This window comes from Phyllostomus hastatus, unplaced genomic scaffold (assembly GCF_019186645.2).
Source record: "Phyllostomus hastatus isolate PE091 unplaced genomic scaffold, TTU_PhHast_1.1 phas_scaffold_501, whole genome shotgun sequence".
Taxonomy (NCBI): domain Eukaryota; kingdom Metazoa; phylum Chordata; class Mammalia; order Chiroptera; family Phyllostomidae; genus Phyllostomus; species Phyllostomus hastatus.
In genome coordinates this window covers 72,316,389-72,330,388 of record NW_025334033.1, presented here as the reverse complement: position 1 = coordinate 72,330,388, position 14,000 = coordinate 72,316,389, and the positions used below count along the sequence as shown (strand labels likewise).

At 67.4% G+C, this 14,000-nt stretch overlaps 1 protein-coding gene across 1 annotated transcript; it reads right to left on the bottom strand.

The window, feature by feature from the left end:
- Nucleotides 1-6,657: 6,657 nt before the first annotated feature.
- CRIP2 (cysteine rich protein 2) lies at nt 6,658-11,173 on the bottom strand. The gene is made up of 8 exons (XM_045822776.1): nt 11,023-11,173; nt 8,597-8,691; nt 8,399-8,456; nt 8,007-8,147; nt 7,860-7,928; nt 7,684-7,778; nt 7,319-7,376; nt 6,658-7,234 (listed from the first exon to the last, which is right to left on the bottom strand). Exons 1-8 carry the CDS (start codon nt 11,063-11,065, stop codon nt 7,167-7,169), a joined length of 627 nt encoding a protein of 208 aa, XP_045678732.1. The 5' UTR covers nt 11,066-11,173; the 3' UTR covers nt 6,658-7,166.
- Between the last annotated feature and the right edge of the window lie 2,827 nt (nt 11,174-14,000).

The following is a 14,000-nucleotide window of genomic DNA, read 5'->3' as shown; positions in this document are numbered from 1 at the left end:
CACTTGACCCGAGGACCTGGGCTCCAGATCAGGAGATCGAGAATGGCAATCTGGAATCCACCCTCGCTTCGAGGCAGGTCCTGGGGCTGGCCGACCACTAAGTAGTGGCTGGGGGTGCGCTGGGGACCCGTGGGGACTCATTGAAAGGCGGGGCTGCTCAGGCAGCTCCAGTCTCATCCCTCGCCCAGGGGTGTGGAGCACCGGGGTCCAGGATGTGCGGAAGGGGCTCCCCAGGAGCAGGAAGGCTTGCTCCCCCGCACATGCTGGAGCCCCCTGAGAGACAGGCTGGAGTGGGGGAAGGGACAGCTCACCTCTAAAATGCAAATAGATGCAAACAGCCTGAGACACAACCCCACCCACTCTGACCCGGCCTTCCCCTGGGTATGGGATGGGGAACAGTACCAAGGGAGACTCAGCCTGGTAACCCCCCAAGAATTCCCCTCAAGCCTTCACATGCGGGACATCCCAGCCTCTGAGCCCCCCAACCCCCACACCTCTGGGAAATCAAGAGGACCACAGTGGGAACATCCCCAGGGCCACAAGGAACTCGAGATGGGTTGCCCCCTCCCTTTTTGGGACAGCCATTCCTGGAGTCTCTGCAGGGATGGTGGGGAGCCACGCCCCAGCTGTTTCCAGAGGCGGCCTCCTTATCTTTGGGGAGGCGTCTATGGTGCAACGTGGTCCAAGTTCGCTGCCCGGGACAGCGGCTGGCCTGCGCCTCCCGATGCCAGGCACAGACCTTGGGAACCACCCACCCTAGGAATGGGGTGGACCCAGGGGGCTGGCGCTGGGCTGTGGGGTCCCGAGCCATCCTACTACCGCCAGCAGGAGTGTACAGACTGGAGACAGTGGTACAGCCCTCCCCCCTCACCCCACCCCCCAGGGAATCCCTGCTCTAACCCTCCTCACTCCTGGTCATGGTCGCTTAGCCCCGCCCTCTCTGTGCAGGGAGAAGGGGCTGTCCCACTTCTACCCAGAGTGCCACACCCAGTTTGGTGGCCTCACCAGCACCTAAGCGTCAGCCCTCCCTCCTGCCCCGTGGTCCACAGTCCCTCCAGCCTCCACGGTTACCAGCGTTGTCCTCTCCCCTCTACACACCCATCTTGACAAACACATCACCTCTGAGCCTGTCCAGGCCTCGTCCCCATGGAGGACCCTCCTCCCACAGGGCACAGGGGCTCCTGGCCTCCCCATGCTCACCCTCAGCCCTGGCAACACCCAGTGACCCCCACCTCGCCCTCCCTGAAGCCCACCTTCCCGTCCCCCGCCCTACAGCCTGGTCTGGGATATAGAGGGAGCCATGGGTGGCCCCATTTCAACACCCCCCACCAACCCCAGGAGGCTGGCTTGGGGGAGGGCAGGCACTCCCAGGGTGCAAGGGTGACAGAGGCCCCACCCCAGAGCCTACTGCCAGTGCGGGTGCCACACTGGACTCCAGGCCCCTCTCCCCACACCCCTCTCTAGTGACTCCCTCTGCCCCGAGACCCCCTCACTGAGACCACAGTTCTGCCTCCTCTGGGACTCTCCCAGTCCAGGGTCCTGGGACCCTCAGTGACTGGCTGCCCACTGCCCTCGAGAGTGGGGTGTATGCCCTGCCCTGGTGGAACCCCCAGTGTCTCAGTCACCCACACCAGCCTGCCCCCCCCTTGGAGTCTGACAGCCATAGTCACTTCTGGGCTGCTGCACTCTTGCTGGCACTGGGACACCTCGCTATGGTTACTGGAATGAAGGCCCCCAGCCCAGCCCTCCCCCCCCCCTACGAACCCTCCCCCCCACTGCTCTGGGTCCTCCTGGCCTGAGCCAGATGCAGCTGCCGCAGGGCGGGCCCTGACTTCCCTCATCTCCTGGCTCAGATCTGGGAGAGAGCAGGAGAGAGAGGAGGGAGGCCAGTGGTGATGGGGGGCAGGGCAGGGCCCAGGAAGGCTGGAGGGTGGACGTGGAGTGGCTGCCCCCGGTGCACACGCCGCCTGCGGTTCCAGGGAAGGCCTAGCCCTGGCCAGTGTGCTGGGCAGACGCCTGGAGCACGGGGGCAGGCTGCCTCCAGAAGGGCCCGGGAGGGGCAGGACCCGCACTCTCCCACGCCTGTGTGTGTCCCTGGGCCTGCGGGCGCACCCGAGTGTGGAAGGCAGCCATCTGGGCATCTGCATCTCTCGGGGGTGGGCACAAGGCTCCTCTCAGGGCACTTGGTCTCCCTTGCTGCTGTCCAGCCCACCCCCGCCCACTCCAGAGCTCAGGGCAGGCGGGCAGGGAGCCGTCGGTTCTCCCCTCCCCCACCCTCCTTCACATGAGGACTTCAGCCTCGCCCTGTGGGGATGCCCCCTAGCCACGGAAAACCAAAAACCTGGTGAGAAAATCCTTCCCAGTCTTCCCTGCTGTTATTGCCCGTTGCTATGGTTACACTGTGGGTTTCGCGGAGGAGGATGCCAAAGGGGGCCAAGGGTCATAGGCCTCGCCCTCTGGTTGGTACACAGCAGGGTTTTTCCACTCAACTCACACACCCTTGCGCACACGTGCACACACACACTCCCTTGAACACTCCCCCAAAGCTCCAGCCACAGACTGGGGTGCCCCTCCAACTCTCCTGAGGCCCCCACCTGTCCCACCTGCTCATGGGCTGGGGGACACCTTATCAGCTGCAGCTCCCCAGCACCTGGGGCCACGGGTGACAGCTTCTGCCTCCCCCCAGGCTCTATGTCCGGGCGCCCCACCTGCAGCCCGCCAGCAGCCCCGACAGCATCCTTGAGACCTGGGCCCCACGGGCTGCAAGGCCTCCCACTTGCATCAGCCCGCCTGGCCCAGGGTGCACTTGTGGGGGAGGGGTGCTGGCCTGCACCACGTCTACCTGCCTCAGAATGGCTGGGTCAGCTGGGACCTTGTCCAGCCCTCCACCCCTGACCCCACTCGAGTGGGCTGCTGTGGGGAACTGTTGCAGGAACAAATGACTCCCAGGAACACACCAGACCCCCTCATAGACCCCAAGGTGCAGCCCCCAACCTTGCCCCCCAGTGCCGCCAGCACCAGCCAGCAGGCCCTGCCTGGGGCCTTGTCTGCAGTGGGAGGGACAGGGTGGCCAGAAGCAGTCGACTGCTTGCCCTGGGCTGCTTCTGTGCCCAGAACACCCCACCTGCACCAGCACAGCACCAGGGTGCCTGGGGCCCTGAGACGGGAGCAGCCCGATGCAGGGTCCTGGGTGCGCAGCCAAGGCTGCCTCCCTCTGCTAACTCTTCCTCTCACAGCCCCACACCCTGACCCCCACCCAGGCTCGGTGGGGGCTCAGATGGGAACCAGGCAGGACCCTGCCTCACAGGTTTCTGGACAGGCCCACGTGCATCTTGGAGTGGCAGAGTTGGCCCCAGTGACCTCTGAGGAATCTGCCCCCAGGGGCCGCCCGCCCCCACCAGGGAGGTTTTGCTCCTGGGGCTCCGGCCTCCTTGCAGACTGAGGCACGTGCTCTGGCCTCTCCCGTGAAGCCCACACCCAGCGCCCCACCCAGGCCTTCAGGTCAGCTCCTTGGTGCGGAGGAGCCAAGAGGTGTGTTCAGGGGTAAGACTGTCCCCCCCCCGGGGCTGGAGGCTGGCTGGGCCTGTCCCCTGCTCTTGCACACAGGTGCCCTGAGTGTCAACATGTGCCCCAGGGCGAGCCAGCGACGGCTGAGCCTGGAGACCAGAGCGGCTCCCTCCTCAGGCCCCAGCCTGCCTGCCCTCCCCCCAGGCCTGGCAGACTGAGGGACGCACAGACATTCCCAGGGCCTATTTTCAGCAGCTGGTCTCCCGGGAACCCCTGTCTGCCCCAAGGTCCGGTCCCAGGGTGGGCCTGCTGGGCCCAAGGCCGCTCCTGGCGCTGAGGCCTGGGGGAAGGAACAGACTCTGCCCTTTCCCAGAAGGGATCTGCCCACCAGGGCCCAGGTGGGAGGAAGGCTCCTCCCCTCCTCTCCAGGGTGCTGCAAAAAGCTGGGACACCACAGCCTTATGCTCCCTCCCTCTGCCAACCAGCTTGGGGTCCACAGTCAGGCCAGATGGAGTTCCCTGGCCCCCTGCCCCAGCCTCCTTGCAGTTGAGCACGGTTCCAGGAATCCCTGCAACCTGGAGCCAAAGCCCAGGCAAAATTGCCTCGAATTCCAGTCTCACCAGCCCAGCTGCTAGGCCTGTTCATGGACCCTGAGCGTCACCCCTCCCTCCCCAAGTGTGTTGCGCACACCTGAGCCCTGGAGGCCTGCTAGTCCTCGACCTGCCCTGCCCTCAGGGTCGTTGGCAATCAGTCCCATCCCCCACCCCGGCCACAGCCAATGGGCAGTGCGCCGGTGCTCTGACCCAGGGACTGGAGGGGGTCAGGCTTTCCCCGTCAGCCCTAAGATCGTCAGCCCTAAAGATCAGGGAGGCAAGTCTGAGCCAGACCGGGTCCACAGGGAGCCTCCGGCAGGGCAGCGGCTGCAAGGAGGATCTGGGCCTCAGGGTGTGGCAGTGGGGGCACCAGCCAGGGCCCCACCGGCCCAGGTCACAGCTGGGGGGCAGCAGGGCCTTGGAGGGGCCAGGAATCTTGTAAAGACTGGACCAATGGGAGACGGGGGCCGTTTGGGGAGTCTTGGGAGTTGGGCGTAGTCCTGAGGGGGCCCAGTGAGGTGGTCAGATGGCATTTCTGAGCCGCCCCACTGGCTGGGCAGGAGAAGGAGGTATACACCTGGGACGCGGACGTCCATTTCCGCCACCCTCACCTTGCATCTTGCTGATGCGTCCCGGGCTCCGGGAGCCAGGGGAAGCACCTGGCTCCTGTGTGTTTGTGGGGGACGCTCCTGGAGCTGATGGCCCCGAGGGAGCCGGGACAGCGCAGGGGTCACCGCAGCCCCCCCCCCCCGCCCGTCCCTCGCGCCCCGCGAGCCTGCGCTGAGACCGACAGTAGCGGCACCGCCCTGGTTTCCATAACAATCCCTAGGAAACAAACACGGCGGCGCGTCACCCTCCGCCCGCAGGAAATGGGGCGCGCCCTCCCCCGCCAGACCCTGGGCGGGACGGAACGGTGAGGGGGGAGGTGGGCAGCGCGCGTGCTCAGCGCCCAAGCAGAGCCCGACCGGTCCTCGGTCCAGGCGACCAGTGCACCCCTCACCCCTGCCAAGCCGGGAGGGGCCTTCCACTAGGCCCTGCCCCTCCCGCGTAGGCGGCGGGGCGCGCCGCTCCCGACGTCTCTTCCCCACATAGTTTCCACTGGAGGCTCCCGGGGGAGGGGCCGGGCCCTGCCCTCCGCAGCCCCCACCCCCCAGAGGACAGGAATTTCCCATCCAACACTAGGAGCCCGCCCCCGGGGCAGCGGCGGTGGCGCTCCGGGAAGTCTGAGTTCTCCCACAGCGACCCCCATCTGGGGTCTTCGGCCTGGCAGGGGGTGGGGATGGGGAGGGGAGCGGCCCTGAGCACGCGTCGGTGCCCTTGCCTGCCCAGGACTCTGCTGGGGTTGGGGACTGGGGGCCCTGGGGGTACCTGCTAGGCGTCCCCGAATGCCGGCCGGCCGGTCCGCCCTTCCTATGCCGGCCGCATTGCCGGGTGGGAGGAGACGCTGGGTGCCCGGTTGGGCGGCCCGGCAGGGACGGACACCGGAGCCGGTCGCTCCACCCCCCAGGGACACGGATGGCTGCTCGTCCGACAAAGGGCCCGGCGTCAGGTTCAGCTGTGCCTGAGCTGGCGGACTGGAAGGGGAGCTGGGGCCGTGCCAAAGGTTGGGGTGCAGGACACAGGAGCCGACTGCTCCTCAGGCTCCAGGGAGGGCGAGGCCTCGGGAGACCCGGTGTTGGGGACGGGCCAGGACCGGGGAGGTGTGCGCGGTTCCTGCCTCGGGGCGCCGAGTGGAAGGCAAGGTGCGCCCTCTGGCGGGAGACCGGGGAACAGCAGATAAGGGAAGGTGGCCGCGAGGAAGGGGCCCCTAGGAGCTCCCAAGGTGTCCAGGTTGAAAGGGCGAAGCCTAGACCACGCGGGGAGGTCGCGGACCACTCCATTACCACTGCAATCGCAGATTCAGGGACGCCGGTTGGGCAGGAGCGCCCGACAGTGGGGCACACAAGCCCCACCCTCTATCTGCCCACCTCCTCTACCTGGGCCACCTCGTTGCCGGCCCTGCAGACAAAAGCCCCAGCAGAGCCCCAGCAGTCTTGGTCTGACCACATCCTCCCCATTCGGGCCCTCCGGACTTCCAGGCTCAGTCCTGGGCTGAAGGCCCACTTCACGCCTCCATCCTTCAGCTCCCACCCTGCAGAGTCCCCCCTCCTCTGGTCAGCGGCCTCTTCCCCCTCTGAGTGGCACACCTTCTGCCACATTGCCAAGGCTGACCCCTCAGGCACCGTGGGTCTGGGGTGGACCAGGAGTCTCCGGAATCTGGTGCCCAGGGCTGGCACTCCCGGGTCCAGGCTCCAGAGGCAGGTGACTTCAGCGCAACACCAGCTCTGCCCCTCTTCGGGACACCCCCCACCGTGGTCCCTCTCAGCTGCCCACCAGCCTCCGGGTGGCACCGCAGCCTAAGACAGAGCCTTGCTCCCACCACCACCAGCCTTGGGGATGGGAGCTGGCCCCCACCCCTGGACAGCGGGCCCAGGCGTGTTGAGAGGATCTGTGGATGAGACAGAGAGACCCCACCCCGGACTCCTGTCCGTCCCACAACCAGACACACAACGCTGCGTTCTGCAATCCTCCAACGCTTTACTGACTGATAGCAAAAACCTGGTGAACCACTCGGGGGTCGGGCAGTGGGTGGGGCTTGCAGGGCAGCGTGAAAAGGCAGAGGGCCCCTCCAGGGACACCGGTGTGTGAGGCTGTGGCCAGCTGTGGCCAGCTGTGGCCAGGATAGCAGAGAGAGATAAATAACACTGGGCAGGCGTGAGGCAGCAGGAGAGGGGGAGCGGGCGGCCACCTCAGAGAGGGACCCAGCGGGGCCACGGACACACAGACATGGAGACACGTGGGGTCAGGGAGGCACAAGGACAAAAGGGCGTAACAGTGATGGACACAAAGGCAGACACACCGAGAGAGACAGGGATGGGCGGGTCTCTCCAAAGATGCCCCCGTGGTATCTCCCTCCCCCGACAGGCAGGCCTTGGACTCCCAGGCAGGATGTGCTGAGGCTGGGCAGGGCTGGGCAGCTGCTCGCTCTCCCCACAGGGCTGAGCAGGGGGCCGGGGAGGCCGGAGCCTAGGGCTGAACTTTGCCCTCAGGGTCCCTGTCGTAGATGTAGCTGCCCACGGCTCCAGTATTCACTCCTGCGGAGAAAGGCGGCCGAAAGGGTAGGGGGGTGGGGGAGGGGGCGGGGGCACCTGGTTCCCCACCCTCCTGGCCATACTCACCCTTGGGTCCGAAGAGTATGCCGTAGCAGGGCTTGTGGCAGTAAGGCTGGCCATCGTGCTGGGGGCGGGATGGGGGTGAGGTGGGGGTCCACAGACTCTCTGGTCCCCACTCCCCTGGGGCACTCCTCCTTGTCCACATGCCTGCCTCCCTCCCTGAGAGTCCTCAACTCCCAGAGCCAGGACCAGCCCCCTCACCTGGTGAGGGGGGTGGGGCAAAGCCTACACGTGGCACCCCACAGCCTCTACTCTGGCCACTAGGGGGCAGCCACCACCACCGTCGCTCCTCGAACCTTGGGAGCAGCTTGTCCCCATCAGAGCCCCTTCCATGCCCCTCGGTGCTCCCGTTCCCCAAGAGGCGCCCTCACCTCCGCATGCCCACCCGGAGTCAGTGTCTTCCCGCAGCGCTCGCAGCGCAGGCATGGCCGGTGCCAGTCCTTGCCCAGAGACGTCACCTTCTCGGCTGGGAAGGGGGAGAGAGCGACGGTGACGCCCAGGCCCTGGCGGGCCCCTCCCCCAGGCTGCGGCTGGATGGGTCACTCACCAAAGTAGACCCTCTTGTTGCAGCGAGGACACATGTTGGGTTCCCCGGTGAACGTGGTGACACTGGAGGCTGAGGTCAGGGGTGGAGAAGGGTCAGGGGGGCTGAGGGGCTCCCACACCACCCCCTGACACACAGAGCCCAGCCCACCTTTGCTGGGCCCCTTTGGGGGGCCACTCGCCTTCCGATCCTCAGTTCGGGCCACAGGGACCTCGATGGGGCCAGTAACCTGCGGTCCCTCTGAGGGAGGTTTCTCGTAGATGTAGGAGCCGGCACCTCCGATGTTCACGCCTGCAGGACGGCAGGCGCCATCGGGCGGGTGGCCAGCAGCCCGGCCCACACCCAGGCCTCATCCCTCACCCTGCTTCTCAGAAAATGGCCTCCACAGCCCATTCTGCGGAGTCAGGGCCCCGCTGCCAAGGGCACCATGGGCTGGGGTGCAGTTCTGGGAAGGGCATGGAGAAAGGAGTCGGGGCACCCCCAGGCCCCACTCCTCCCTGGCAACGGGGCTGATCAGGCTGGGGGGCTGGCCCCAAGCTCACCTTTGGGTCCAAACAGCGTGGCATAGCAGGGCTTGTGGCAGAAGGGTTTCCCATCATGCTAGGCAGAAGGGCACAAGGCAAAGGGTGAGGGCTCGCACTGGGCTCTCTGGGCCTCCTCCCTGCCCGAGAGGGCAGGGGTGCCACGCAGCCCCCTCGGTAGGCCCGCCCAGCCCAGCCCAGCCCAGGAGGAAGGCTCACCTCGGCATGGCCACCAGGCGTCAGCGTCTTGTTGCAGCGCTCGCACTTGAGACAGAACTTGTGCCAGTCCTTGCCCAGGGAGCTCACCTTCTCAGCTGGGGGCGGGAGGGGACCTCAGCACCAGCCATGCACCCTCCCTGCTCCGCAGGGGTCCCGCTGTCCCTCTGGTCTCAGCCACCCACACTGCCCTGGAGACGACACCTCCTCTACACCACGCCTGCCCCATACGGTCTCCCTCATCCATGTCCCTGAGCCGTCCCAGAGCCCTCAGCCAGGCTCCCATGGAGCTGACCAAGGCCCCTGCTGAGGGGAGGGTCCTGCACCTCCAGGGCCCCTGTGGGGAGGCCAGTCTCCACCCCCCAGTGGGAACCCCAAGGGACAGGACGCCTGCCTGTCTACATTTGGCCCTGAGAGCCCCCACCCCAGTGCCTCCAGCTGCTGCTTTGGAGCCCAAGGTCTGGGACCAGCTGCTGAGGGTCGGGTGGGCTGTGCCCCCCCCCCCCCCCACTCCCCGCCATGGTGCCGGCGCTGCTTCGCCACTTTCCAATGGAGGGAAGTTGGGGGGAACTCCCCAGGGCACATGGCAGGAAAAGGGTGGAGGAGAGGGCAGGAAGAAAGGCCGGAGACGGCCGGAATTCCGGGAAAGGGCCTGACCAGCTGGGCCCTGCCACCTGGGCGGAATCTGGCCAAGGACTAGCAGTCTTCTGGTCCCCCTCACATGGAGGTGGCTGTCTGGGCGAGGTCTCCCCAACAGCCCGGCAGCCTGGGAGGGAGTCCTCTCCTCGTCCATGCCAGGGCGGGTTGGGGGGTGCTCAGCTAGGCTCTAGGATGTGGCCACTCAGGGGGCAGGGGACTGACCCTTAGACCCAGCGGGCAGGTCGGCGGCCACACGTTGCTGGCAGAGTGGGGAAGACGGAGTTCACTGGGTCTAGTGGCTTGGAGGGGGCCCAGCACCCCGCCCAGCTGACCAGTGTTGGGGACAAAGGCACAGCATCCCGAGGTCACTCTCTCCACTCTGCTTCCGCTCAGGTGTTGGCTGCTGAGGTCGCGGTGCAGCCCGGCTGGGGAGCGGGCAGGGTCCTGGCCCCCCAGCCCCCTCTCTGCACCAGAGCCTCTGGCCAGGGCGGAAGCCAGTGGGTCTGAGCGCCTTTGTTTTCAGCAAGGAGCCCACGGCCGCCCGAGCTGGCAGAGCCCTCGTCCGGGTTGTCTGTGCACAGTGCCAGCCGCCCAGCCGGAGGGCGCCGAGCTGGCCTAGCTGGGGACAAAGTCGTGGGCAGCAGGGCAGGCAGGAGGACGCGGGGACTGTCCCCAACCCTGAGTCTCAGAGGCAGGAGCCCTCTCTGGGATGGGGAGAGGGCTGGGGCGGGAGGAGGCGCTCCTGGGAGGCAGCCGGAAGCCCCTGGGCTCCCCGCCAGGCCAGAAGCACTCCAGGCCAAATCCGGTCCCTCCCCTCTGGGAACAGCAAACAACCGCTGGCCTCCTCCTGCTCTGGCCGTCAGCGTCAGCCGGCGTCAGAGGGGAAACCTAGTAGCTTCCTTCAGGTCTGCCCAACCCCACCCGGACCCTCACCAGGGAAGGGTCCCCTGGTGAGGACCCCCCTTTCTGGCCATCCTCCCTTCTGGCTCTGCCTTCCTTCGGTGCGGACTTTGGTGGGAGGGTCGGCGGGCAGGCACTTCGCTGCCCTGGCTAAGTCGGGGTGAGGATCAGCCAGGAGGGGTGAGAGCGGGGGAGCAAGCCAGTCCAGGTGAGCAACCCAGGGGCATCCCAGGGAAGGCGCCGTCTGGCCTTGAGGAGGGGGTCCGGGGGGCACCTGGAGTCCAGTGCCCTCTTATGTTCATGGGGACTCGCTTGTCACCACACCCCACCCGTGGGAAAGTCCTGGGGCACCAAAGAAGGGAGCACGTTGGGACACGCGGGAGGCAGAGGCCAAGGTCGCCCCCGCGTGGACCGAGTCCAGTGAGACTTCAGATCTGACTTGGCCCAGCGTGGCCAGAGGTCGGGGTACGGGTTCGGGGTCACTTGGGGCCACAAGGGCCCAGACATATGTTCACAGGTAGGAGAAACGGGGGTATGCGGGGAAGTCAGGAGCGCGCAGGAGGCGCTCGGAGCGCGCGACCGCACCCGACCCCGCCCGGATCCCGCCCGGATCGGCAACACCGCCGGGAAGACCTCGACGCGCCCGCGAACCCAAAATGCAACCCCAACCCGGCCTCAATCCGAGGGACCACGAGCTCCCGCGCCGCCCCCACCTTGTGGCAGCTCCGCCCTCCGACCGCACCCGAAAGGGCCGCGCGGCGAACCGGGTTGGGGCCGCGCATCCCGGGGCGGCGGCCGGGTGCACGCCGGGTTCCCCGGAATTGCGTGAGTCTGCGGCCGGGGGCTGACCGCGAAGGGCGGCGGGGTGCTGGCCGAGTTCGGACACTCACCGAAGTACACAGTCTTGTCGCACTTGGGACACTTGGAGGCCATGGTCGTCGGAGCGCCCGGTTGCTCTCGTCCTCCGCCCGCGCCCGACTCCGCGTCGCCGCCGCCTCGTCTGCCCCGCCCGCCGGGCTGTCCGCGCGCTCATTGGCTCTGCGACCGGGGCGGGGCGTTGGGATCCCTCCCGCCGGGTCCCACAGCCTGGAGAGGGGGCGTCGCCAGGGCGGGGGAGCACCTGCTGGGAGGGTGGGGGGCAGCGGGACCTGCCTGGCGTCCCTAGGCCCCACGCGCTAAGCGATCTGTGCCGGGCCTGGCCGCGCCTTACCTATTTCCATGGCAACGTCGGGGCAGCTGGCCGGGGCCGCGAGGCGTGGAGTGCGCAGTCCCCTCGGTTCCAGGGAGTCCTGGCCAGCGGGGCCTGTGCTCAGAAGGGCGTCCCCTGGACAAGCAGACTGACGCCCCGACGGCAGGACCGCCCGCGGCGCCCGGCGCCGGCGCCCAGGCTCCCCCAGAGGACCCAGCCCCCACCCTGTCGCGAGCCCCTCTTCCCTTTGTTGCTCAGTTTCCATAGCAACGGCCGCGAGGCGGGATTGGAGCCGGATTCCTGGCGGGCTCGGCCACCCAGCCCAGCCCGGTCCCGCCCCCCGCCCCGCAAAGTCCGTGGTGCCAAAGGCTCAGCGGGTGGAGGGCAGGGCGCCTGCCACTTCCAAAAACAGCGCCAGAGAAGGGGAGGGGGAGGGGGCGTCCAGCCGCTAGAGGACGAGCCGGGCTTTGCTGGGCGCTGATGGCGTCTTCCGGGGCTCTGCCCTCCAGGGGCGGTAGGGACAAAGGAGAGAAAGGGGAAGAGATGGGGGCGCGGGGAGTGAGTGTGCGTGTCCCCAACTCCTCAGGGCCGGTGCACCCACCTCTGGACCCAGTGCAGGGCCCAGAGCCTCCCACCTCCACCCTTTTGGGCCCAAGGTGCCCCAGAGGAGCGCAGGAGAGCTGGGGCTCTGGACCCCACCCCCGCCCCTGCCACAGGGGCCTGTCTGACCACTCCCATCCCCCCTGCCTCCCAGCGGGCCTGCAGAGCCCAGCCTAGCCCCAGCACCCACCCCCACCCACCCTGCGGGCACCTGGAGCACCCTCCAGCCTCCTTTCTGGGGTGTCCGTTTCCATAGGCCCTTCAGGCCTCCAGCCCTAGCTGAGCCTCAACTTGCTGGATGAACAGACCCACTCCCCAGACCCAGATAGCCAGGACCAGCACCCACCCTCCAGGGGTGTTGTGGCTGTGAGCCCACCCCCTCTTCTGCCTGGTGCACCTGCGGGCCAGAGGAGTCGGAGGGCCTGGGGCCTGGTGGCACCCATCACCGGTGTTTGCCAAGTGGACTGGAGGAGCAAGCCTGGGTCCCACAGCCTCCAGAACCTAGGCGTTCCTGGAGCCCCGCCCTGGCACCGCTCCTTGGGGTGGCTGCCCCCCACCCCTGCACTCACACCCTGCAGCCACTGAAACACAAGATCTGCCGAGCCTGACTGACCAGCCTGACCAGCCCCCTCCCTGTCCCCATCAGCTCTGGCCATTGGCCAACTAAGGCGGGGATGGAGGCAGAGGCCTCCGCGGTCCTCTTCCTGGGCAGGGCGGCCAGCTGTGGGGGCTCCCCACAGGTCGGTCATTCTCAGCCCTCTCCCTGCTCAGGCCGGTGTCGGGTGTCCCTGAATAATGCATGGCCCACTGCCCGCCACTTGGCGTGGTTACCATGCCCTCTCCTGCCTGGGAGCGCCAGGCGTGCTGTGGAGGGCGGGCTTGGGCACAGGTGTCTTCTGGGAGGCGCCCGGGCCCAGCCCCGCCTGCAGAGTGAGCGGGCTGGATCCGAGGAATGGCATCCGGCACTGGCCAGGTGCCCTGGAGATCGAGGGACAGGTGCCCTGCCCCCCAGCCACAGTCCCTGGGCCTGTCATGTGCCAGCAACTGTTCCAGGCCTGGCAGGAAGGGACACCGATCAATGAACACAGAGCAACAGCATCCACCCCTGAGGCCACCGAGAGTGACAGGGCAGGGCAGGGACAGCGCAAGGGGAGCCAGCAGGGCCCTCAGGCTGCCAGGTCAGGTGGCCAGGCACGGGGGCAGGCCCCTCCCCTGGGGCTGCAGTGGTGTGGCACCCTGTGGATCACTTGGCAAATGACAACAGGATCTTGGTCTCAGGTCCTCGCAGGGACCCAGGGAGGGGCTCCTCAAGGGCGGGGGCAGGCTTGGCAGGTCTCCAGGAAGGCCCCTCAAGGGGACTCGTGCCCACCTGAGACGGCTCTCACCCAAGGGAGGGACCCCAGCCCAGTGCCGGGCCTGCAGGGGGGGATGGCTGGCAGGTGCAGCCCTGGGAGCCAGGCCCCCGCTCCCCCAGCCTGTGTCCGCTCCCCATTCTGAAGTCCCACGTTAGACCCCAAGCAGCCCGGAGGTGGACGCAGCCCAGGCCCCGTGCGGGGGACCCCAACTCCTCCGGGCCTGCCTGCCTGCGAGGATGGGAGGGGGCCACCTTGTTCAGGCCTGGAGGGGCTGAGCCTGAGAAGGGAAGGGGACTTGGGTGGGTTAGGAAGGCAGGGCCTGGGCAGAGTTCCCCTGCCAAGGGCAGCTCAGTCTTCCTCAAGGTCACCTCCCGGTCTCCCAGACACCGCAACTCTGTCCTGGGCAGTGGGGGCCACTGGGGGTGGGCTGTACGTGGGAGGTGGCTGGGGTGCTGCAGCCACTTCTCCAACACCCTGGCCTGTCACCCAACCAGCCATCACAGACTGTTGGACAGAGTCCGGGAGCCCCTTATCTGTCTCTAGCCAGTGAGAAGGGGCTTCTATTTTGAGCCCCTGAGAAGAGCACACCTCTGGCGGTGGGGGGGGGGGGCCTCGAGGGGAGGCACGGGGAGCAGGAGGCAGAGCTCAGGGAAGGATGAGGGAGACCCCAGGGCAGGCGGGCTGGGGTGGCCCCGCCTGGGTGTCCCTCCCTGACCTTTCCCGC